Source organism: Mesitornis unicolor, unplaced genomic scaffold (genome assembly GCF_000695765.1).
Source record: "Mesitornis unicolor isolate BGI_N332 unplaced genomic scaffold, ASM69576v1 scaffold1938, whole genome shotgun sequence".
Classification (NCBI taxonomy): domain Eukaryota; kingdom Metazoa; phylum Chordata; class Aves; order Mesitornithiformes; family Mesitornithidae; genus Mesitornis; species Mesitornis unicolor.
The window spans coordinates 57782-82432 of record NW_010202462.1 but is presented as its reverse complement, the minus strand read 5'-3'; the positions used below and the strand labels follow the sequence as shown (position 1 = coordinate 82432).

Here is a 24651-nt window from a genome sequence, read left to right as displayed (position 1 = left end):
TTTATAATCTAGTTCTTTCTTCCCTTTAACTTTTAAATAGTTATTGGCTCGTTCTTTCTGGCTCCTTGCTTTTCTTTTTTCCCGTTGTGATAAGGATAGGATTAGGGTTTTTTAGAGGAGGATTAAATGTTCTGTCACCTTGTCCTCTGGCTTCAGTTTTGCTGTCTAGAAGCTCCTTATCCGTACGCTTCCCACAGATGCAGAGTCTGGCATTTCAGCGCCAACTGCGTTAATTGGAAAGGACATTAATTTACAAATGGGCATCAAAAAAGCACTTAAGACTTGTGTAAGCTCACCTTAAAGGAAGTGTCCAGAACCGCCATAACTTCTGTGAAGGTTCTAACCACTGACAACCCGTGCTGTTCTTTTTTTGTTCTTCCTCTTGTTCATTTGAAAGCCCGCGTTCTGCATTTGTAAAGTACCTGTTTTGCAGACAGCTCCGTGCTGTAATCTGGCTTGATTCATGATGTCAGATCAGTTTAATCAGTGCTTTTAGTGTTTTTGTGAGCACAGAAAGTCATCTTGACTAAGCTCTTCATGTATCAGATTCTGAGCTCCTTCTGTATCAGATTTTTCAACCATGGTGATAGTAATGGCTGTGATCCTTGGAACCACTCAGTTTGGTTCATTCCTGTAGGGGAAAAAACCCAAACAAACCAAACAACTGATTCATTTCTGAATTGCTCAGTTGCAGCTGTCCCCTTCCTGTGAGCTGGTGATGTGAATACGGTTGCAGAGATTCCTGCCCAGCTCTCTGCAGCCACTGTAAAGCAAAAATAACAAAAGTAGTTTTCAGGAATGCTTTTTGCCTTGGTGCAGTGCCTTTCTGTGGCTGGTTGGTTGGTTTTGGGCCTTTTGGGTTGGTTTTGTGTTGCTTTTTGTCTTGGTTTGGTGGGGGTTTTTGGGTTTTTTTGGCAATCTGCAGCTCTTTGGTGCCCGGCCATTCACGGCAGCTTTGAAAGAGCAGCTCTTCTCACCAACAGGTGATCCCAACGATTTCTTAAAAGCCTTGATTTCCTACACTGCCACGTTTGGTGTCGAGGACAATTGGCTGCTTCATCAGCAATTAAGGGTTAAGATTTTGTAAAGACTGTTCATGTCTTAATGCTTTAATGGGCTTTTCCTGACCCTCACATTTGTTTTTCTTCGCTGATTGCAATCTACTGGATCAGTGATGGATGGGAAGATGCTGTCAGCAGCTCTTTGCAGCTGCTGTTGCTAACTGGACTATATAAACCTCTACGAGGAGGGAAAAAATCCTCAATCTCCTTATTAACAATCAAGTCCCATCTGGTTGTATCAAGTATTTTTGGTATAATCTGCATTCTTCTTGATGGTCCTAGGAAACTTCTGGGAGAAGGAGGATGTGTAATGTCCAGTCTGAGATCATCAGAGCGCAGTTGAGACAGGGCTGTTTTCAGTTCCACTTCCAGTGATCTACTGTGTCGCTGTGTGTTGTGATCTTTTGACACTGTAAAGATCAGTGCTGGTCTACAGAAAGAAAAACAACACTGGATAAAAATAGCGAAGCAGAGGTTCTTTCAGGACAGCAGTAAATAACAGTGTTGTTTACATCCTTCTAAACCATAAACGTGAGAGAGACTGGGGAATGAACACACCATCTAGACTTTTGGAAACTGTGAAACAAAGTCATCTGATCTCTTAATTTTCTAACCCTACCCCTTGTTCTTTTACTGCAGCACATCACTAAACCTTTTGGAAGTGGAATTAATAGCAGGAAAAAATCCTCTGATTTCTGCTTTGGTAATTTGAGAGTTTACAGTCGAGAAAGTGGAAAAAAGAGAAATTTTAAAACTAATCTAGAATGTTTTGTGTCACTGGCAAACAGCAGTCCAGGATTAGTAGTGAGACCCACACTTACATGTACTTACACGTGTGTGTAACCTCCTGGATCACTCGTGTTGTCAGTTCAGCACAGCGTATTTATGAGCTCTGTCATCCATCTGTCAAATCCCTCTCTGTTCGTCTTTCTGAATTTAGACATCTTTTGTGCTGTGCATGCCATGCTAGGCCTGAAGAGAGCTGTGAAGTCACCTTTATAAACTCCTGCCTTATGCACTTTGGCGTAGCAGAATATTTTTAAGAGCTTTGTTGGCACCTGTACAATCAGAGTGCAGCTGCAGGTGCTTGTACAGGTGGTGTGGGTACGCAGACAAAATACCCAAGATCTTTGTTTCTGATGGGAGGAGCAGCTTTAGAGCACTTCCTCCAACAGCTTCAGTCCCAGTGCAGACAGGGCCTTACCCCTTGAGCTGCTCTTCTGAAAGTACCGCTCCCAGTTGAGTTTGCTGCTCCTCTCTCGCAGCGGGATAACCCTGAGAGGTAGAGCTGGTGTAGGAACAGCTGAAAACAGGGTACCAAGAGCAGCGGCGTGGGGAGCAATGGCTTCATTTTCGTGATTTTTAGAAATGGAATTAGGAATGCTAACGTGACCCAAACTTAACGCCAGTGCCTAACTGCTAATGTGGACGGTTCTGTGAAGTGCACTGTGTAAGCTGTACGTGTGTTCTGTGAAAACAAAGGCCATGGAAATAAATTGAGGGAATAAAGACAGTGCTGCTTCAATGTAAGTAACGTTTGAGCCGTTTTAATGCCGGTGAAAATCCTGCCCATTTCAGTGTCTACATCTTGGAATCGTCCCCAGCCCCTGGTGACTCGCAGCAGTATTTTTATACTGCACATTCAAATGCTGTGCTTTTTTATATTCATGCAGTTTAACCAGATGCAGCCTGTCTCAGATAGGATGAAGCTGTTAGGAGAGGAAGACCATAGTCAAACTCTTTCCACTGTTTACATTTCATAATTTGTTATCAATAAACTTGTAATTCTCATTTTGTTGTGCCTTCAGAACTGTCATCCTCTAACGTTGCTGCTGCTGCACTTTGTAAAATTGATATCCCCTTGCCAAAGTTTAAGAATTATTTTTGGACACTGAGCTACACCCAAATCTTGTCTTTGTTGCTCACAAAGGTGGGAGAGAACTGGCCATGAGAGACGGAGCCTGGAGGGGTTTGGGGTGCCTGGAGGGGTTTGGGGTGCCTGGAGGGGTTTGGGGTGCCTGCTGGCGTCATGGCCTTCCCTTTCATTCTTCAGGAGACTGGGCAGGGTTCTTGGTTGTGGGCCATTGTCATGTTAATGTTCTGCTGCTCCTTGTTTGTGTTGTTGTTGGTTTTGTTTTCTCTTTTAAAGTGTATTTTATAGCTTCTAGATAGGGTGTAAGAAAATGGGAGGATGTTCTGTACTGCATTTTTATGCTTACGTTTTGGAATTATGCATTCACAGGAATATGCAGGGAAAAAAAGCCCCTCTGGTATTCATTTGGCCCAAGGCAAATTTCTGCCAGTTCCTCAAACATAAAAATGTGGTGAAACACCAAGCATTTTGTGCACAAAGATGTTGCCAGTTCTGGATATTCAGTGCTCTGGTGTTTTCCTTGGCTGTCTCCAATGCTCCATAATCCTGCTAAGTTTGAGGTAAAGCAATTGGAGTCACTGTGGTGTAAAATAGAAAGAGAGTTTGTGAAGAAATAAACCGTTGCATCTTCCTCTGGCTAGGGCTGAGCTTTTGGCAGCTGTTAGAAACCCCCTCAGAAGTGGGGATGCAGAAGCAGCTGGCAGATCAGAAGCCCCTTTCTGCAGCGTTCGGGGCGTTCCTCGGTCACCGGCTCCAGGCACCCGCAGGGCTGTGCTGCAGCGAGAACAGCACGGGACTGTAGAGTCAGTTCATCGTAAAAGGCCATTGCAGCCGTGTCTCGTTACCTGCCTCCTAGCTGTCTGTGTGCATGCTAAACACGCCTTCTTGCAAAGGGGCGAGAGCGGCCTTAGTCACAGACAAAAACCACCGCCTTCCAGGCTGCTGAACGGAAGAGTTGTGTTCAGGTTCAGTCAGTGTTATGATGTGTCTTGACTCCATCGGTGCCACACGAGATTGCAAATAAATTTTCCAATTCTGGAATTTGTTGCCTGCCTGCTTGATTTCGTGTTGGTAAAAGCTCAGGAAAGTGGCTATTAAAGGAGCGGAGGCTTAATTAATTATGCTAAGCTTTTTTTTTTAATGGTTACCCATTTCTGTTTGAGGCAAGGAGCAGTTCAGAATGCAATGACGTTCCTGTTAGTAATGAAGAGGCAAGAGGGAAGGAGCGGATCTGTTCATGCATTTCATTCCAAATGAAACCATACCGAAGAGTTGTTTGTTTTATTTTAATTACTTTGATGAAATATCAGGATATTTTCAGGGTTTTGAAGTTTGTCAGCAAAGCCGTGTTTCGTTAGAATCTCTTGCCAGGAGAAAATACAACTGACTTTGTCCTCATTGGCTGTTTTTATTCAGAAAGCAGGTGACAGCAGTCATTTCCAATGCCATCTACATCTCCAATTATTTCCCAAACCCCAGGAGCTAATTGCAGCCCTCGGGCTCTGGCTGTCAGCTGACTTCATCATGGGGCTTGTTCGGCCACTGCAGACCTCCTGAGTAATTGTCTATTTATGGAAAATAAATTAATAGCTGCTATTTCTACTTAAAGAGGACCTGCGAGGGAGTGTGGAGGTTGAGCAAGTGGCCTCGGCAAAGCTGCCTCAAAGGCAAAAAGGAGAGAGATTAAGAGAGTAGGAGGCAAAGGGATCAGTTGAAAGAATAAAAGTGAGGGTTGGTGGTGGGGAGACGGTGGCAAGGTACTAAGGGAAAAAGTTAGGATGAAAAGGAGGAAGGAAGCAAACAGGGCAGCAAACAGCAATACATCGTGTGCCAGCAGGGAAACAGTGAGCAGTGTGGGAAATATTATTATGTGTTTTTAATAGAAACCTATGGAGATAAAACAGGTGCATTTTTTCAAACTGTAACTGTATTACAAACACAGAAAAAGAAGTGAAGGGCAGGAGAAGAAAGGATTAAATGTTACATTCATTTGTGTTGATATGATTCATATAGAAATGAAAACTGCATTTTAATACGTGATACTGCAGTCACGTGCAGGAACAACAAACAGCATCTTTTGTTCAAAAGTTTCTGGAACGGTTTTGCAAATGGGGTTTTTGACACGGTGGCTGTAGAGAATGTTTTGAGTTGACGAATGTCAGCAGACCTTGCCCACAGGTTGTGCAGATAAATCTCTGCAGTTTTTAACACCGTTGCTAACTCATGTCGCTGTGGCATGGTCAGGTGTTTGGAGTTTTTTTTCCTCTTCCAAAAGTTACTTACAAAGTAACCTTACGAGGGCAGAAGGAACAAGAACCTTTTAGGGATGAAGAGCTGAAGTGATGCTGCTATAGGCCAGAACCTCGAACAACTTTAGGTTCATGTCAAATATGTTGTGCGCAGAACTTAACTGTGAGAGAGAGGAGTGAAAGCTGCAATGGGAGTGTGTCAGGCTTTGTTTAGAGATGTTAGGAACTAATCGCAGCTTCTGGCCTGGACTGGAGAAGGAAGTGAAGTGAGCGTGGAACTGCAGCAGCGTGGTGCAGCCATACCTGGTCAGAGCTTTCTAAACAGCCCTTCAACCTGCTTCAGGATTTCAGGAGAGGAAAAAACCACTTTATCATATATGTGCATTTATCTTCTCTGCCTTCGATTGAAATCTTACTCCAAAACTGTCTTTAAAGAGATGATAATAAGATGTTTGTTAGGGTGATAAATGATGTCAACTTAATGTAAAATACTTCATGTCATTGTGCGTAATAAGCAGCAATCTGTCTTCTTCACCTTTCAGATCAGCTGTTCCATGTGTTGGCCATGCACATGCGGCTCTACAGCATAGATTCTGCGTACAATCCCTGGAGAAAACTTACACAGACGGTGCCGGATAAAAATTCAGAGCAAGTATTTTAATTTACCAAATATCAGTTTTACCTTGTGAAAGAAACATCCTTACAGGGCAGGACTTTGAGTCACTTTCTGTCCTAGTTTAAGTTCTCTGAGAGGTAATGAACTTAACATCAAAAACTGTGGGTATGTATCTCTAACAATAAGCTTTCAGGTTTCTTTTACTTAGTTGTACACATCCCAGTTCTGAGTTAAAGCTTAAATACACCACTTACAAGCTCAAGTACATGCCAAGTTAATAGTATTAGGTACGTGGAGAGGTGCACTGCCATTCTTAGTTCGGATGCCAGACAAAGTTATCAAGATTAAGTTCATAGGTAGGTTATTGGAAGTTGAGCAATGACTGATGGCTGTTACACCAATAATATCAGTAGGCCTGATATATGTGAGAAGTTATTCTACTTGAAGCTAAAAAAATTCCATCATGCTTGTTATTTTAAGCAAGTTATTTACCTGAATTTGCTTTTAAAACGTTTACTTTACATACACAGTTGTACGAGGGTTAACAATACAACGAATGGAGCCCTGTGTCTGTTCCACAGGGACTCACCTCCCTACTTGACTTAAACCCCTTCCCTTTTCAAGGTCTGTTCTGTTGGTGAGAAGAAAGGTTTCCTGCCTAAAACCAGATGGCTCTTTTTCCTTATAAGAGGAAAACAGCGTTTTTTTCTTCTCTTTGCACCTGGAGCATCTTCTTCATAGCTCAGGTCCCCACTTTGTAGCTTGCAGTAATGTTGAAAAGACTCTTTAGTGCCTATCCAGCTGTGTATTTGTCAGTGTTTTTTTACTTTAAATTAAAAACAAAAAGTCTATGGGATACAGGTGCTATTGCATTATCTTTTCACCCTTACTTAGTTGTAGTTACTTTATTTAAATACATAAATATTTACAATTAAAACTACTTGGGTACAGAGCTCACAATTCTTAGCGTTGTTCTCCACAACCCAATATGTTTATTCATCAATCATGCCTTAGATTTCCTGTGTCTGGGAGAACTGATCAAAGCCATTTGTAAAGACTTTCCCAGCATTGCTGTACCGTACTTCCCAAAGCCCCTAGGGTTGCCTGGTGTCATCATCTACGTCTGCACCTAAATTGCTGCATAGTTTGAATGGCAGCTGAGAGGAGAGATAGGAAGGAGCTCTTGCAGTCACACCAAGGCAAAGTAGAAATAAGGAAATTTTGAGAAGATACCCTATCAGAAAGGGCCTCAATAATGTGAGCTGTTTGAAAGAAGAGGGAAGCAAAAAGATAGAGCTAAGTCTGATGAACTTGTGGATGGTAGAGTGGATCCTTTCTCCTGTGCAGTTCATGTCGTTAAATTTAATACACGTTTGGTCCCACAGGCTGTGCTTGAGCAAATAGTTCTACTGGGGGCAGGTCTGGCTTAAAGGGTGCTCAAATACACAATTATTGTGGTGTAAGTGGAGAATAATGGCTTCTGGCAGGGGGCAGAGAAGGAGCAGCTGGAGGCAGTAATTACTAAACCCAGATGTTCATTTAATGGACTGGTGTCAGATAGGCAGAGTTTCAGGAATGGCAACCCTGAAATAAAGGGATATCCATTTTTTAAATTTACATCTCCATGAAAGCTGAAATGTTTGTGTCTGTTTTGACAGACAAAATGTGTTGGCAAAGAATGATTCAGTAAAGCATTAAAGATCTTTGCAGTAGAAGCACTTGCAGGGGGGAAACTGCATGGTAAACGGAAATGCTGAAATGCACTGCGTTATTTTTACTACAGCGTTTTGCTGCTGTTGTGTGCTAAGCTGGAGCACTTTGGTGGTTGTTCATACTGTCATGCTGGGCAACAAACTGCAGCACAGGGATGAGAATGAGCAGCTGTGCGGGGGAACCTCCTCAGTCACATCTCCATCACAGAAACTGTTGTGAAATGGGAAAAAGAAAACAGTTCTTATGAAGACAGTCCAAGGCAGACAGACAGTAGCATGATGGGACAGTGGGTTTGTGCAAGAGGTGGTGGCTACACACACATGCTGCAGCAGGACCTACGAGACCTGTTCGATAAACACACAAATCCTGCCTGAAACACCAAGGTCTTGGGGCTCAGGTGATGATACAGAGGCTTGACGGGATGCCTGCTTCAGGACTGCTTCCTCTTGGCTGTTTCTTCCTTCCCTTCTACTGTAGCTCACCACCTTCAGCTGTGCTGATGTGAATTGAGCAGGCTGCATCATGAACAGAGTGAGGGAACTGATCTATGTTTTTAAAAAGGTTCATTTGAATAAGTATGAGAGTGGGTGACAACAAAGTGCTGGGGACACAGTGCTGAAAGACAGAATAGGAGATGCCTAATATTGGTACTGTCAGTGAAACCCTGTGTTGTGTAATGAGAAAACTGATGTGCTGTAAAATCTGCTGTGACATAATGAAGAGCAGATATGAAACTGTGATTATATCCTAGAGTGTAGCCAGAATAAACAGTAGAGTTCTGCTTTCTTATCAGGAACATCAGAAGCTGTGTATTACTCTGACCTTTCTGCAGGCTGGGATTTTTGGGCTGTATTTCTCATCCTGCAAATACTGAAAAGAGTATAAATTTGCCCTAGTTGATAAAGCCTTTTTTTAGCAGTATCCATATCCCTATGTCTTGGGTTTTCTGTATCTCAAAGTTCGAAGAGGTGTGAGGCTCAAAACTTCCACTTTTTTTACTGGCTTTCTCACTTTATAATCAGTTGGAGTTAGCATAAAACAAAAGTTTTGAGTGTCTGCAGCCGAGAGAAGAGGGGAAGGGAAGCATATATGTAAGAAATGCCATAAGCAAATGCTGCTTGTTTCACGGTAGAACAGAACTTTCCTCAGGAGAGGGTGCAGAATGCAGAGGCGCAGTTGCTGAGCTCTCAGCTGCCGGGCAGCTCTGGTGTTGGCACAGAGGGAGCTGCAGCCCGGTCACCTTGGCCTGGAGGAGAGGTCAGCGCTGTCCAGAAAGTCGAGCAGTGCATTTTCCATTTTGGTGCCTGTTTCTATTGCACTGGGCAGTTTATTTCCACCTCCCTCCACACTTCTTGAAATGGATACAGCGTACAGCTATAGTACGTTTGAATCATTCTATATTATTTTGGTCTAATCTGAAACTGTATTTGCTTTCATTTTAGTCAGTGCTTCTGTGGCACAGTTTTTGTAAAGTCAGATTTATCAAGCTGTCACACGTGCATTGGGGATTAATAGGATGGGCAGTTTCCATAAGACACATTTATAAACACATTCTATAAATGCAGTTTCAGTGTCATTATGAAAGTGTTGCTTAGGCTCTTAACAAATGACAGAGCAGTTTTTAAGTGCTTCATTTGCTGCAGCGCTTGACGTAAACAGAAGCAGCTCATCTAAACCCCTGACATTGAATGTAGCTTTACTTCTCCAGTTCATGTGAAATGAATAAATTAGACAAAGACTTCACTTGGTCCCACATGTGAAAATGAGTTCATTTATTTGTGATGTTACCAATCACCGTGTCCTCTCTATATAAAACTACTTCTTAATTTTGTCAGAACTGGTATTTTACATGACTGTTAAATGATGCTGATAACCCTGTTGGAAAGAGGTGTTCAACTAAACGTGACCAGAATATGGGATAGAATCATAGAACGGATTTGGTTGGAAAAGACCTTTAAGATCATCGGGTCCAACCATCGATCCAGCCCTCAGTCCACCACCAGACCATGTCCCTGAGCACGACATCCAGCTGTTTTTTAAATGCCTCCAGGGATGGTGACTCCACCACCTCCCTGGGCAGCCTGTTCCAATGCTTGACAGCCCTTACAGTAAAGACATTCCTCCTGAGATCCAGCCTAAACCTCCTCTGGTGCAACTTGAGGCCAAAATATATAAATACGAATAATTCTTCACCATTTTGACTGAGCAGTTGAGCCTGTGGAATAGTTGGATTATCACTGGATATTGCTACACCAATCTAGAAAAATACTACCTCCTATCTGCAAATATTTTCTGCTCTTTAGTGTAAGACTACAAGGTGATGTTACGGCATTCATTGAATCCAAATAGTTCAGAAGTTTGCAGTATCTCCTTATGTGCTGATTTGCTGTTCTAGTCATAGGGGGTTTTTAACAAAGACAAGGTGTAAGATGATATAATCCCACCTGGGATGGCTGCTTGAGTCTTTGTTTCCTTACGTAAAAGAAGGTGATACCTTTTCTAGGGCCTCGGTTTTTCCAGTAGGAGCAATCTCTGTAACCTTAATGTGGTTTGGGGATTAGTTGCTGTTGCAGCATGGCTATGTAGGTGTACTTGTGGAATGCCACGCGTTGAACACCAATTAAATTACTGCGTTAATATGTTCTATATATTCTTATTTCAGGCTGTAAGTTCTAGAAGTGCAATACTGAATGTTTGTTGAGTCTGTGCATAGGAATAACTACTTCAGGCAGTTTTGGAAAGTTTTAAAATACTTTAACAAGGATCAGGTACCCAAACGGTAACTTCCTCATGAGTTATTACAATCCACTAGTAAAATGAAATGGTCTTAAGATCAAGTTCAGTTAGAGAATTGTCAGGCACTTGGCTTCTGTAAGCTTGATATTAAATGTAATACTATTTAAAATAAAATATTAAAAGGAAAAATGGCTTTATAGTATCAGACGTTATTTTCTTTGAGTTTTCTTTCCAGGCTGATAAGTGAAGAGCTGCCAGAAGTTCCTGTGCTTTACAGAGACGTCTCATCCCTTTTGCTTATCCAGATTTTAACCATGCCTCAACCATTGCACAAAGGTATGTTATAAAAAGAAGTGTATTTAGATGATTATGTGTATGAGGCTGCATTCGTGGTGATTTCCATGGTGTTAACGCACAGCCTGTCTGCTGTGTATTCTAAAATAATGTATCTGCCTTATCTACAGAAGGTGGCATTGAACAGAAGTTTTTGTTGTGCATTGACAGGCTTATCTGTGTCCCCTGTCCTTATCAGTCAGCCTGTTCAGTAAGGATGCAAGAGCTGAGCAAAAACTATTACGTACTTTTGCTGAAGGAAGTGTCCTTTGTTTCACCTTCATCCGTTTGCTTAGAGGGGCAGCTCAATAGTGAAGTAGAACTGAGTGCCTAAGGGTGAAAGATTGTCATTTAGTTTGCATTTCAGAGTTTAAACTGCAGCAGTCTTACATAAGAATAGCAAGTCATAGATGATGGTGATGATAATTGCTGTGATGCAGCAACTTCAATGGAGACAGCATATAGTACAATTTGCAGTAAATATTTAACACGTATTTAAGAACTGAGGTTTTTCATTACTAAAATCAAAATTGTTTTACACCCCAAATTTCTTTTTCTGTATAAAGGACCAGCGGAACCTGGTCCATCTCGCTGATGGGCAGTGCATGCTCCAGAAGACAGGTGGTTCAGCCCCTCTGGTCTCTGGCTTGATTACTTAGAGTTGTTACACCTTTATTTCAAAATGAGAACAAACAGTCAAGTATCTTTTTAATCCTTCACTGCCAATGAACAGCGAATCTGCTTTGGGGTCTGTGTGGTGATTTCAATACCCACTGAGTTCTGGTAATTTGTGAATAGGTCAGTCCAGGGACTGCTCTGCTCTTGATGCATACACCTAACGTACGAAGTGTTCTAGAGACTCTTCCCACTTTGGGAGTCTTCAGTCGTCACTGAATGTTCAGGTTCAGCTCAAGTGACTCTCTGTATCTGTTAACATTATGGGTTGTGGTTTTTCAAGTCAATGTACGTGTTTATGGATTAAGTATTTCCAATAAATTACTAGAATATGAAAACACCAGGAGAACAAAACATTTTTAATAGGAAGCCTATTGTCAAAAATAGACTCTTTGTTTTTACTACAGTTTAACTTAAATTAACTGGAAGGACTTAATAAAAGCAGGAAACAAAATTTTAATGAGACTCACTCTCACTTTCTTCTGAAATACAGGGAAGGGAGTAATGCTGCCACAGTACAAACAGTGGTCTTTTTGTGGTTTATATTCGAGCATTGAAAAACACCATTTATGGAAGTACAACCTTATCCTGGGAAAGGCAGCATTCAGTCAAGTCAGGCATCCTGTGGAGAATTGTGTAAGATACCACAGCACGTTCGGTCTTTGCTCTTAGGTTTAGTGTGTGTTGCAGTTGAAAGGGAAATGGCAAGTGGCAGGAAGAAGATGAACGTAACTGCTTCAGACCCATGAAGCATTAAATTGGAAATAAATTGTCGTTTATCTTTCTAATTTTTGCTTCATAAAATGGTTAGGCAGAATAAAAAGCAAGTCTTTCATGATTTCTTTGTTCTGAGATCTGGAATGCAGTTCAGAAAAATAGGTAACAACAAATTTGTTTAGAACTTTTGTAATGGTGCACAGGTCACAGAGTTGAATTTGATATCATTAATTCTTGGTAGAGAGCTGTCATGAAAAGGTGAAGTGGCTTGTGCAGGGTCACAAGTGGAGGTCAGTGATAGAGGTGAATAAAATCTACATTGGTGCTTCCCGAACTTTGAGCTGCTTTGGCTGGCTGTGGGGTATGGAAGCCGTGGGCTTTGCTGGATGCTGGTTTGCCCTGACAGACACCGACGTACCCTTTACCGATGACTTCGCTGCATGCAGGAGAGGCGTGGTGCAGTGTGGTGCAGAATGCCGTGGTAGTGCTGTCAGAGCGCTAATAACGAAGGAAAAGGGAAGGTTTAGAATCCATGAAAGACTTTCTCTCTCTTAGTATGGGCGCTCTCCTGTACTGGTACTGGTTTAGGAGGATCATTGATGACATGTGTTGATGTATTCAGAGAAACTTTTATTTCATCAAATATTAAACCTTCATGTTTGCACTCAAAATCCTTTTTGTTTAGACTGTGTTTTTTAAGAACACTGAGTGCTCTGTAAGGAGGACCCAATCTTCAGACAGAGCGCTAGCAGTCGCATTAACTACGCTGTTAACTGTTGGATGGGTGCTGGTATCTTTTCTAATCCAGCATCGATTAAAGCAATAACAATGTTGTTACTGTTCAGCCTCCTCATTCAGAGAGGAAAATTGATCTGAACACATCGCAAAGGAAGAGCACTACAAATTGAATCCCTTTGTTTTTTTTAATGGTAGAAACTTTGTGGTGGAGGTCCAGGCTTTTACAAGCACGTAGCAATTTAGAAATGAGGAAGATAGTGTGCAACTTCTGTGTGGTGTAACCAGCAAAATAAACATTGGCTTCAAGATGCCAAGACCATTTGTGAATTTTAGTTTTTGTTTGACACTAGAACACGGGCAGAGCTTTCATGGGCTTCATGTGCTCAGCGTGTTGAAATGGTGCAGGACTGAACACACAGTTACATAGGTGTGTGTGGTTTAATTCTGTGGCACTTGTGCGGATGGTGGACAGTGTTCATGACATTGTGAATTGGGACTCTAGAAAATTAGGATTTTGTTTCTAGAACCTCTAGCTTCTTTCTTACAGAAATAGAAGGCGGTGTTGCATCTGAAGGAAGCTGGTACAGAAATGGAGCAGGTGGCTCGGTATTTAACAAAACTACAACCTGTCCTTGTAAATTCAGTTCAACACCCCCACACACACCTTTCTGCAACATATGACTATGCAATAGCATACAGAAACTGTAAGGAAATACATGACATTATTTCAAAAACCCAAAATACATGCTAGAAATAACATTTCTTGTGAACAATTAGTATTAAGGTGAGGACAGGAACAAGGAGTAATTACATTAGACAAAAACTACGTTCTAAAAGACACCTTAGTTCTAGAGGATGCTAAGACACCCAGTGTTGATGAGCACTGGGTAATCACCTCAGCAGGCCAGAGCAAGAAGTGGAAGATGAAGTGGGGCTGTGGCAGATGGGTGGATGTTGGCCCACACTCTTTGGCTGCTGTAGGTACAGTGGATGTCACTTACACTTTCACAGGGTAAAGTTGATCTCTACTGCTTGTCCCTGCTGCTGATGGAGATTGAGCTCAGTGCCTGAGTTCAGTTCTAGCTGCAATGGCAGACTGTAGCTCAGGCCGCAGAGGCAAGTTTTACAACTGAGTGCATGTGATTTAGTCGTGTAGATCTCGGCCTCAGAAAATTTACTGAAAGCTTGCAAACTGTTACTCCGTAGGAGGAGGATTGCGAAGAAAATGGAGGTTTCAGCAGAGGAAAAAAATAACAAAAAAAAGTAGAGCCTGAGGATCTCATGGGATCTGGTGAATTCTCCTTCTGGGGAAATGTGGAGAGGGAAAAATGGTGGTGATGGTACCTGATCCAGAACGGGGCAGATGAAGTACAGCAGAGTTGGTTGTGTCTAGCATAAGCTTCACAGGAAGATGATGCAGAAAAAGTACACTTTTAATGTATCGTTACAAATGATCCTTTAAATTATTCTTACTGTGTATACTCAGGGACATTAAAAAGTTTCAAAATCTACATCTGCATTCATTTGTAAACATTTGTTACATAAAAAAGCAGTTGTTACTTCACAAATTTAATTATGTACTCAAGTCCTGGCTGTGTTTGATTTAGAACCAGTGGTGGGTTTTGATATTGGCTACAAGAAGGGAGAAACAAGGAGTTTCATCTACCTTACCTCCTTTTCATTTTCACATAAAAAGCTTGTTTAAATCCTTTGGGAAGAAAGAATGAATTTAACCCAATTTTTGTGAGGTGCTTATGTAAATAAAATTGTTTTGCTTGACTTCAAAGCCTGAGAGGTCTTCTTAAACCTCTTAATTTTGTATACATTGTTTTAGATATTATAGTTATGTTTGTGCTTAAGGAATGGTGTAAATGATGATAGAAACTTCTTTGATCTGCTTGGATCTGAAAAAAACCAAAACAGATTATTTGGGATGCGATGGGAAATGCAACCTCAAGTAAGAGGAGAAAAAAGGACTGCTACGTATCTTTCAGATATTTCTGGTATTTCAGAGAATGATCGTATTTACATTTTTTGCTCTTCAATTGTTAGAAAGTCTTATTTTGTTAACTCTGTTGCTAGCTTCCCCAAAACATTGCAAAGCCTTTCTCCTGCGGCCTATAGGTAGGATATAATAATCCTTTAAATACTACAAAAACTGTAAACAACTAAAGATCTTGAAGAGAAGGTAAGTTCTGAAGTGACAGTCAGTCTTTTGTGCTCCTGTATTCACTGGAGGTCCAGTAATTAAGTACTCAGTCAAGAGCCGTTTGCAGCAGATCTTCTGTGGCTGGATCCATATCTGGAAGTGAAGGGATAGAAACTGAAGTGTACCAAATGTCCTCCTTGCAGTGATTTCTTTCGTAATTAACTTCTCCAGTGTTTGTATGAATGTAACTTACCCCAGATGGTTTAATCATTGCCAGAAGAGATGGTAGGATATGCGTTTGCTTACATCTACAGCACCCAATTAGTTGTAGCTATCAGCAACCAGTAGCTTAAATAGTAACGTTTGGATAAAATAGGATTTTGTAATATCATCGGGTCCCTAGGAGGAAGCCACTGCTGATCAGGATCAAGATGAACATATTGAGCAGTAGAAAATTACTTGCCCTGTACTTGTTCTGTTCACTACGGCTGCCAAGTCATTTTTGAAAGCCAGTAAATATATTTACGGTGTTTTATATGCTTGGGGGGGTTGTACTTTTTGTACAGCACTTGCTTTTCACGTGAGAAGCATAACTTCCATAACTAGAAAGTCTGTAAACAGTGCATTTGCTAAAAATATCAAGTGCTTAAAAACTACTTTCTTTGTTTTACAGAACACTTCACCTGCATTATAAAAGTGCTGTTCACTTTACTGTATACTCAAGCCTTGGCAGCACTTTCTGTTAAATGCAGTGCTGAAGATAGGATGGCATGGAAAGAGTCAGGAGCTCTCAAAAAGGTTGGTTGATTTGTTAAAACATCTATGATATGTAGCTTATGTATTTCTGGTAGGAATAGAACAGATGACTTCTGCTTTGCATATAATAATTTGCTTCTGCTGCATGTGAAATTTTGCAGATTTTGGTACGTGATGAGATTTCAAAGCTTCACAGGGAATATCTAGTTCCAGGACCGAGTTTCAGATTTGGGGCTGTATCTCTGTAGTTTCAGTACTGAGTTTACTGCAGTGGTATTGAGTAAACGCAGCTTTCCTTCCTGTGATATTAAAGCCTTCCTCGGAAAGCCATGGGTTGATCTGATGCACTCTACAGGAGAAGCAGGCAAGCTTAGTGGTGGAGAAATTATTTGTTCATGCTGTTTCTGGCTAGCTGTATAAATTCGTCTTGATAAGTGGTCTAGAGTGTTCATGTGATGAAGAAGCAGAGAAAGAAATTTGTGGACTAGGCAGGTAAACATTTCACTATTGTTTCCTTGCCATTTGATAGTATTTACAAGTAAAGTGAAGGCATATCTTGCTATTTCATTTCAGCCAGTTCCCTGCACTGTCACTGGCATTCATTTAATCCTTCAGTCAGTCTTCTCCTCCAAGGATTGATTCCCCAGAAGGTCAGAAGAGCGCCAGTGCCAGACCAAGGGAAAGGGTGGAAGCGTTGGGGCCAGGAGAGGAAATGGGAGGAGGAACACCCTGTCACGTAACAGCTGGGCCTTAGGTTATGTTGGCTGTACAAGGAAATGCACACTGAGAAGCATGACCTGCTTTTCACATATAAGTTGGATTAGTCAGACTGGTCAGTCACAGCTCCAAGGCAGTAAACACAAATTATCTGCTGGCCAGACTGCTACAGTGAAGGAGGTTTTTTCCCCTGGACTTGCATTAAGCATTTGAGATCCCTGGGCAGTGCTGCATTTTGGTAGCTCCCTCTTCTTTTTCAATATATGGTCGTTTTCTTAGAATTTCTACAACATTTGCTTGAGATTTTTGCTGATCAGGGTTTTTTCCATTTTTTCTGTTTACTTAAGTGATTCCTAAGTGATAGATAATTTTGTGGTGTAAAGTTCATGGTAGAGAGCATATAAATAGATTACAGTGTTACCAGCTTATATTCTTTCATAGTCCATATGATAAACATGTACTGCCTTTTTTAGTACTAGTTTATCTGAGCATGTATTTACTATGTTTGATTTTCTGCCTACAGTAGGAGATTTTATTGTATGAAAATAGACTTAAGGCATGTGGTAGGTGGGCTTGCTACCTATTAATACTAAGATGTTTTCTTACAGAGGCAAATGAAAGCATTTGATTCACTTAAAGCACTTTGTACTTGAGGCTCGCAAATTATGATAAGGGCTCAGATAATGGATTTATGAAGTAGCCATCTCTCTTGATATGCAGTCCATTTGAGTGGAATTTTCTCTAGTGTGCTTGTCTTTGATGGATGATAAGGCCAAGTGGGAAATAGTAGCGCATCAACAGCGTGTTACAGTGAATAACTGTTGTGATTTAGTGTAATTCAGATAACACAACAGATTCACTTCTGTCAGTTTGAGAATTTTGACTTTTCTCCTGTGAGAAGCCCATCGAAGGCTGACAGTTTTCCAAGTGGGAGAGCAAAACAGGTAGGAGGTAGATATGAACACTGATTCCTGCTACATATGTGCTGTACTGACAGCATCTCTCACTCTCCCTTGAAAACACCCTCCTCCTCCCTCTCGTCTGCGTGTGTAGGTTATCTGTGTACAGAGTTCTGACAGCAGCTTAGCCGTGTGCGCTTAGGGTGATCTCTGCGTGATCCTCAGGCCTTCAGGGACTCCTTAATTCCTTCTTGGCTTCCATCCCACCCCAGTGATAATCCACCCCAAGTGCAGAGGCTTTGCAAAAGTCCCACATGCGAGTTCGCCCTTTCCCAGATGTCTCCAGTTTCCTGCTCCTCCTCCTGCCTAGTGTTGCTGCCTGGACCTGTGTGTGTGGCCAGCAGTAATGGCACAGCTCCTTGTTCCTCTCTCGCAACCCACTGGCAGCCCTTCTCTTCCTGAGCCTTGCCACGGTCCTCAGATCAATCCTTTCTCTTTGCACGTCACAAGGGAAGCTGGATTTTAGTTTACAAATCTAAGTTCATTCTTTAAAGTTTCTTGAGGCCCAAATGGCTTAAAATGTATGGTTCACGCTGGCTTTTTCTTACGTGCTGATCATACTGACGTTTTGATCCCAGGATGTCTACACAGATCACACCTTACTTAACTTTTGTCTGTGGATAATGCCAAGTGAATCTATTTCAGTTTGGTATTCCAGACATTAAGCATGAGCTGAAGCCTTTCCTCTATATTCATGCCAAATGATCAGACAAGAGTTTAAGACATCATTAAGAGTTTAATTTCTCAGCAGGGCTGAGAGGTGGATATTCTACTTCTCATTCCCAGCTTCGCTGTCATTATCTTTGCAAGGTGTCACAAGAAGTGCGCTGTAAATGCCTGTGGAATAAACTTCCAGGAATAATATAGATGAAAGGTTTGTCCTAACTACTGATGTAAATATGTGCTGCCTTCCAGTTCTTAGACTGTGAGCATAAACACCAAGTCTGCCTCCCAATGCTGAAACAGTGAAGACCCCAGCTAAAATGAACAACTCTAGTTGATGTCAAAATGCATTAGAGAAACCAACCGATTAATTATATGCATTGTTACATACTAAAGTCTTTATACATTTAATCCCATCTAGTTGCTTTGGATTTTTTAAAATAATCCCAGTAATGTTCCACTCCCCAATTGTTTGTTATGTTGATGATATACTAAAAGCTCAAAAATCATGTTTTTCTGGGGTAGAATTGATTATGACTTAAAAGAAAAATGTAGGAATACTGCTTCCTATTTCTGATGGCTTTCTATAATCATTGCCTTTAAATGTAAACGTTGTGGCACAAAGCTAAGTGGCTATTTATTCTTTTCACTAAATATTTCTCCCCATCTGTAGTAGATATTCATTCCAGAGATAGCATTGCATTTTCTGATAGACTTGTTTCAACTTAGAATACATTATCAAGTGTTTTGTAACTCATTCTTGTTGGTACATTTCAGAAAATTACTTTGTTTGAAATTAGTTATATTAAATTCAAATTCTGCCAGAACAGGATGCATCCATAAAGTGATTCTTCCTAATTTTAAAGCAAGCCTTTTTATACTCGCAGATAAAACATGGGAAATGCAGCATTACAGAAGTGTTTTCATACAACGCTCGGTTTAGAACATATATAATTGAAGTAGCAGTTCACATTTCACTTTGTGAGCTAAATGCATTCTCTTTCTGTAAACTGTGTTGTTTTTTTTTTTTTAAACAATGTGTATCTCTGTAGGTCAAAATTCATGTGGTGATCAAGAGGAATACTTCATCGCTGTTACTTTCACAGGGACTTTTTCTCCTTTTCATGACCAGTGCATTTTGGATTTCTTTCCTCCTCATTTGCAGAATACATCCAGTGGAGAAACATCTTGGGAAGCACTGCTGGGTCATGTGATTAGTGAGCTGTCTAAGGGGAAGATATACGAAGAAGGAGAGACTGAAGAATTCATAGTGGTACTGCCAATTCTCTTGAGAACTTACCCAGCATGTCCCCGTTGTGTCTCTTATTTAAAGTTTTTCAGCCTCGTTGTTATAATGATTTTTCTCTGATCTTGCTAAAGACTGCAGTACAACTCTTTATCTTCTAGATCAAAGCACATCCCTTTGGGACAATTTGCCCGTGCAAATCTTTCTTATACTGATATCATACATGGCCAGTGCTGTGTTAAGAAAGTTAGACAAATACCTCTTTTAATTGTAGTTTTTAATTGTATGTATGACAGACCCTTCAGAAACTTGGAAAACCGAATCTTTAAGTAGAAAAAAACACTTGTCAAGGGGGAAAGAAAACCCACTGAGTTCTTTCAGATTACCAGTGAAATGCTGGCCTTTGGAATGTATGTCTGATGCAGTGATTGATACAGTTTGCTTAAAACCATTTGGTTCATGTTGGAGTTTCTTACATAGGAGGCAACTTATCTGTGGCAAAATTCAGTAATTGTGTCCTTCCCCCACAGGTAAATCCTGATTCTGTGGAGTGCTATCTGCAGCAGTTCTGCCTGCCTTTCCTCAGGATCACAAGCCTTCTTCAACACCATCTTTTTGGAGGAGATTTACCTAGTTGCCAGGTACAGATTGGGAGGGGCACACTCAAATGTTTTTATTTAAAAGCTAGAGATCAAAAATCAGACTTTTAAGGTGTCTTTTTCATGGTATGTGTTTTCTATCCTAAGATGTTTTTTATCATATTTTATAGTATTGCTCTGCAGCAGTGTTTCTCTTCTATAAATTTGTTTTCAAGGCAGTTTCACTGAAAATGGTACTACATCCTTAAAATTCAGCAAATACAGGCTTATTTTATCAGGTCGTAGATGCCTTTCTCATAAAATACCAACATACTTTTAAAACTTGTCTGGCATTTGCAGAAATGGCATGATTCCCACACAGACTGGAATTCAGTCCTGATTTTGCTTAATGCCTGTTAATGCTTGGACTTTATTCTCAGAGGAATTGCATCAGCACACAATTATGTTTAAGCTCCATGACTGATTTAAGTAGAGTTTGCTGCAGGTCAGCTCCCTTGTTTCCTTGTCTCAAAACCATCACATCTCTGAAACAACTACAAGTTGGTTTGGGGTGCTAAACAGGAAGAAAATTATTAGGGGGGGGTTGGGGTTTTTTTGGTTATTGTTTCTTGGATTTGTGGGTTTTGTTGGGGTTTGGTTTGTGGGGGTTTTTTTTGTTTGGTTTATGTTTGTTTATATTTGTTTAATTCTGACCAGTTTTCTTGTATTTTGAGAACCTCGTTTGAGGTAATTTGGAAAGAATGGAAGTTTTCTTTTGTCTCTGAACATGTATATTAGCATCATTGTACTAGAACATCTTTACTGTTATTGCAATAGACACATTTTTTAAAATTCAGGTAATAATTGAAAACTCTCTGGTTTCTTACCTAAAAGGAAGATGAAGAATTCACAGTTCTTGCAAGCTGCCTGGGCCTGTTGCCATCTTTTCAGTCGGCTCATCAGTTCACCAGTGCCTCTTGTCTTGACTGGCCAGTGCCAGCGTTTGACATGGTATCACAGTGGTGCTCAGAATTGGCTTCGTTTGCCGATAGACACCCAGATCAAGTAAAGGTATGTAGCAAAATTACTTCTCCCAACATCGTGCTGATGGGGAAGCAAGTATTCAATGCTTGAATCAGTATGCACATGCACTGTTGTTTTGGATAAGGATCTGAGAACCTCATTTGTAAATGAGAGAGAAATTGTAGTCAGAAATATTACTTATTGGATGTGGGTTTAATTGGTTAAAAACAGGAATAAAAAAACCTATCTTCTTTTTATATGATTGCTGGAGACAGAAACCAGAAATGCTGTACTTAGATGATACTAAGTGTACCCGTATCTTCTGCATTGGAAGCCTACCAAGGGCATGTAACAGAAATTCTCTCTTTCAAGAAAATACTTGAAGTTTTTCTTGCCTGTTAGACATCACTGATAGTTCTGAGCATCTTCCGTTGCAGTACTGAAAAAGACAAAAAGGATAAAACCTGTTTAAAAGTTGACTGTTAAAGGTGGTACATCTTCTCTGAAGGTTAAAGAAACAATACCAAGGCTTGAGTCAGTGCAATTGGAGTATCAGTTGTGGAATGGAAATGTTTCAACATTACTGCATTGCTTTTATGAAGGAGCTGCATCTCAACAATTCAGGTCCCCCTCTCCTAAGTTTATGGTGTCAGAGGCAAGCCAGATGCATTCTTCACTCTGCACCTGCCTTTGCATGTTTGCAGGCATGAATTAGGCTACTGAGAATGAGAATTGGAATACTCTGATTAATCCTAAAATATAGTTGCTGCCAATCTGATAGGCATTTTGGAGAAACCACAGTGAAACTGGTGGCATTCTTTCCATGATTGATAAGGAACTGGGCACAAATGCAATTTTCCCTTTTTTCCCCTCTTTTTTTCTTTCTTTCAAGTTAGGCTTTGAGGTCATGCACACTTCAAAAGATTGTACACCTTGCAAGAAAGATCCCATCTGACCCCTATGCCCATCAGTTATACAGCCAGTGAACATGAGCGGGTGAAAGAAAAACACAATACTGTCCAAAAAATCCCCAAAAAACAACCAAAAAATCCCCAGACAAAACAAAATTGTTCCGTGTTTTTAGGAGCAGAGGAGAAGAGCTAGGCTTTGAAAACAGTATTTAGGTAGTGCCTGCACTCTCAAAAATTTCTGAGTGCTGCTAAGTTCCTAATGGCCTCAGAATTTGTGTGCAACACAATTTTGAAAACCAAGCAGATGTCTTCAGGTATTGTTTACAGAGCCGAACTTCAGTTCTGGCTTTGAAAGTTTTAGTTTAAATTTTAGCTAGGAGACAGCTTTCGTGGTCAGTGCCAGGTTTTGGCAGCAGTGTGTTGATGCTGTCAAGATAACTTAGTGCAGCGAGTGAGAGCCTTCCCTTAGATGGGTCTTAATCCTCTTGTGTTAGCTCTGAAGATTTTTGCACTTAAAAAGCATCACACTTAGAAGACGTCCTTGGGAAAAAGCTCGCGCCCGTTTCGCACCCGTTCCAAAAGGTGGAAGGTGACCACAGCTGGGGAGGGTGCTCAGCCAGAGCCAGGTGACTGTTTTGGCCAAGGTGACTTTTGACTTCTAAGTTTGTGAAATGCAGAAGTGAGAGATTTTGAAACTGCACGTTTCCTTTCTTTGGTATTCTCTTTTCTTAGAAAATATAAATGCATAAATGTGTGTGCAGAACTGACGCATTGTTCTTATCTCATCTGTAGGCTTTGCTCATTCAGGAGCCTAAGTGGGACCTGCCACGCCTCCTTCAGTTGCCTGAGAATTACAATACCATTTTTCAGTATTATCACAGAAAGACTTGTACTGTTTGCACCAAGGTTCCTAAAGATCCTGCTGTTTGTCTGGTTTGTGGTACTTTCGTATGCTTGAAGGGACTGTGCTGCAAACAACAGAGTTACTGTGAATGTGTGCTGGTAAGAGAGCTCATTCAAATTCTGTAGTTGATTCTCACGCTTACGGAGAGTCTTTAACTCCATTGCTCATTTTTTATATTTTCCTTCCAAAATGTGTTTTTAGAATGTTTGAGGCTTATTTCTGGTAGATGGGCCTAGACTGGATTCTAGAGAGCAATTTTATTCACCTTTTGAAGCCCATAGCCTATTTCACCTGTTTGAAAAACTCTTATAAAGCCATTGTGTGTGATGCTGACACATGGGTTTGATTCATAACCAATTGAAATTTGTCTGCATTTTGATTGTACCCACATAACTTTCATTTTCTTTGTTTTGCTTCCTTGCTCTCTGCATACATAAGTATACTGATGTATACAATGCATATCCAATATAGGTATCTCAGTGTGTATCTACAGACTATAGCAAGATAAGCATCACTTTGCAGCCTTTGACTCAATTCAGCAGTGAAGTTTTCTAGTCAGCTTGTATGTATAAATTCTTTCAGGCACCTGAGTTGAACAGCATCTACTATTGCTTTCCTGTCTGTGATAAAGCTTTGCTGTGACAGCTGCTCTGTTTCCTACCATAGAACAGGTAGTCAAAGGCTGGAACTACATGGGCTTTACGAAACTGTGAGGGGAATTTTTGGGGGAGATATTTACAAACAGGGCATAAAATCAAACCCAAAGATATTTCAGAGTGATCCTGGACCTTTTTGACATTGTTTGAACTTGCCTTTCTCTCTCATACTGTTCATAGGGCAGGAAAAGGAGGGGTGGGCAAAATTTAAAGTATAATTAAGGTGGCAAACTGCATGAAAACAGAGTTATAAAAAAATCTATATAATTAATTACATTTTATTATAGTTGATGGGATTATAGCCTCTAATTGTAATAAAACTATATAGGAAGAGCATGTTTTTAATTGCTAAAATGAATTGATACAGATCATGCCATTCATAGATGTTATTGGCATACTGAAGAAAGCAAGAGTTATAATTTTTTAATGAAATCTGAGATCCGTAAGCTTGGATAGAGGAAGCAAATGTGTAGCAATAGATGCTCTTGTAAAAGAGACGGTGTTAAGTTTTTCTGATTACTTTCTCTTATTCTTGCCACCTCTGAAAATTATTTGGTCATGCTGTACAGTTTGCTATGCAAGAACAAATTAGAAGTATTATAGAGAATATTTTTTGCTCATTTTGTAGGTCATGCTGTTTTTACATGATAACGAATATCCCTCCATTTTTGAGCAGGGAAACATTTCTGAATGCAAGCATTATTATGACAACAGAAGACAGTAGAGTTCCAGTTTGCTTGGATAATTTTCAGGCAGGCTCTCCTTATCAAGCTGTTTCTCAGTAAATAATGTGTGTATGTGACTTCAAGTAAAACTAATCACTATGTTTAAAACCCTTTTAGTTACAAAGTTAACAGACACTAACAGAATCTTTGCACTCTTCCATTTGTACCCCCACAATATTACAGCATTCTCAAAACTGTGGAGCTGGGACAGGAATTTTCCTTTTGATTAATGCATCTGTTATCATCATCATACGAGGCCATCGCTTCTGCCTGTGGGGTTCTGTTTATCTCGATGCGCATGGGGAAGAAGACAGAGATCTTAGGTAATGTTTTCATTACAAGCGTGTTTCGTTGTTGCTCCTCTGTAGATCACCTTTGTTATGCAATCCATGCAGTAGAAGATAATAATAGATACCTTCTTTCCTTGAGTGGAAAACCCACATTTATTACAAGTTGGACTGCCTTTTTTTTCCTGTTCTATCTCTTTGGCCCAAAGGTGGTGTAATCATGATCACTGAGTTATACACACCAAGCACCTAACAAACAGATTCCTACGTTGCCATTCCCAATGACAGTCAATTCTGTGTTGCACTGGGAAACACTTCTCTCCTGAAGTTGTTTGGCCTTTAATGAAAGGATGCAGGTGAATTCTG

At 40.6% G+C, this 24651-nt stretch overlaps 1 protein-coding gene across 1 annotated transcript in view; it reads left to right on the top strand.

Annotated features, from left to right (window-relative positions):
• UBR3 (ubiquitin protein ligase E3 component n-recognin 3 (putative)) overlaps positions 1–24651 on the top strand; it is a 97504-nt gene that overhangs the window by 71527 nt on the left and 1326 nt on the right. Inside the window, exons 31-38 of the mRNA XM_010190394.1 lie at positions 5726–5831; positions 10484–10584; positions 15534–15658; positions 19121–19228; positions 19732–19842; positions 20674–20850; positions 22506–22715; positions 24182–24321. Of these exons, the coding sequence (XP_010188696.1) occupies positions 5726–5831; positions 10484–10584; positions 15534–15658; positions 19121–19228; positions 19732–19842; positions 20674–20850; positions 22506–22715; positions 24182–24321 (1078 nt within the window). The remainder of the gene's footprint in view (positions 1–5725; positions 5832–10483; positions 10585–15533; positions 15659–19120; positions 19229–19731; positions 19843–20673; positions 20851–22505; positions 22716–24181; positions 24322–24651) is intronic.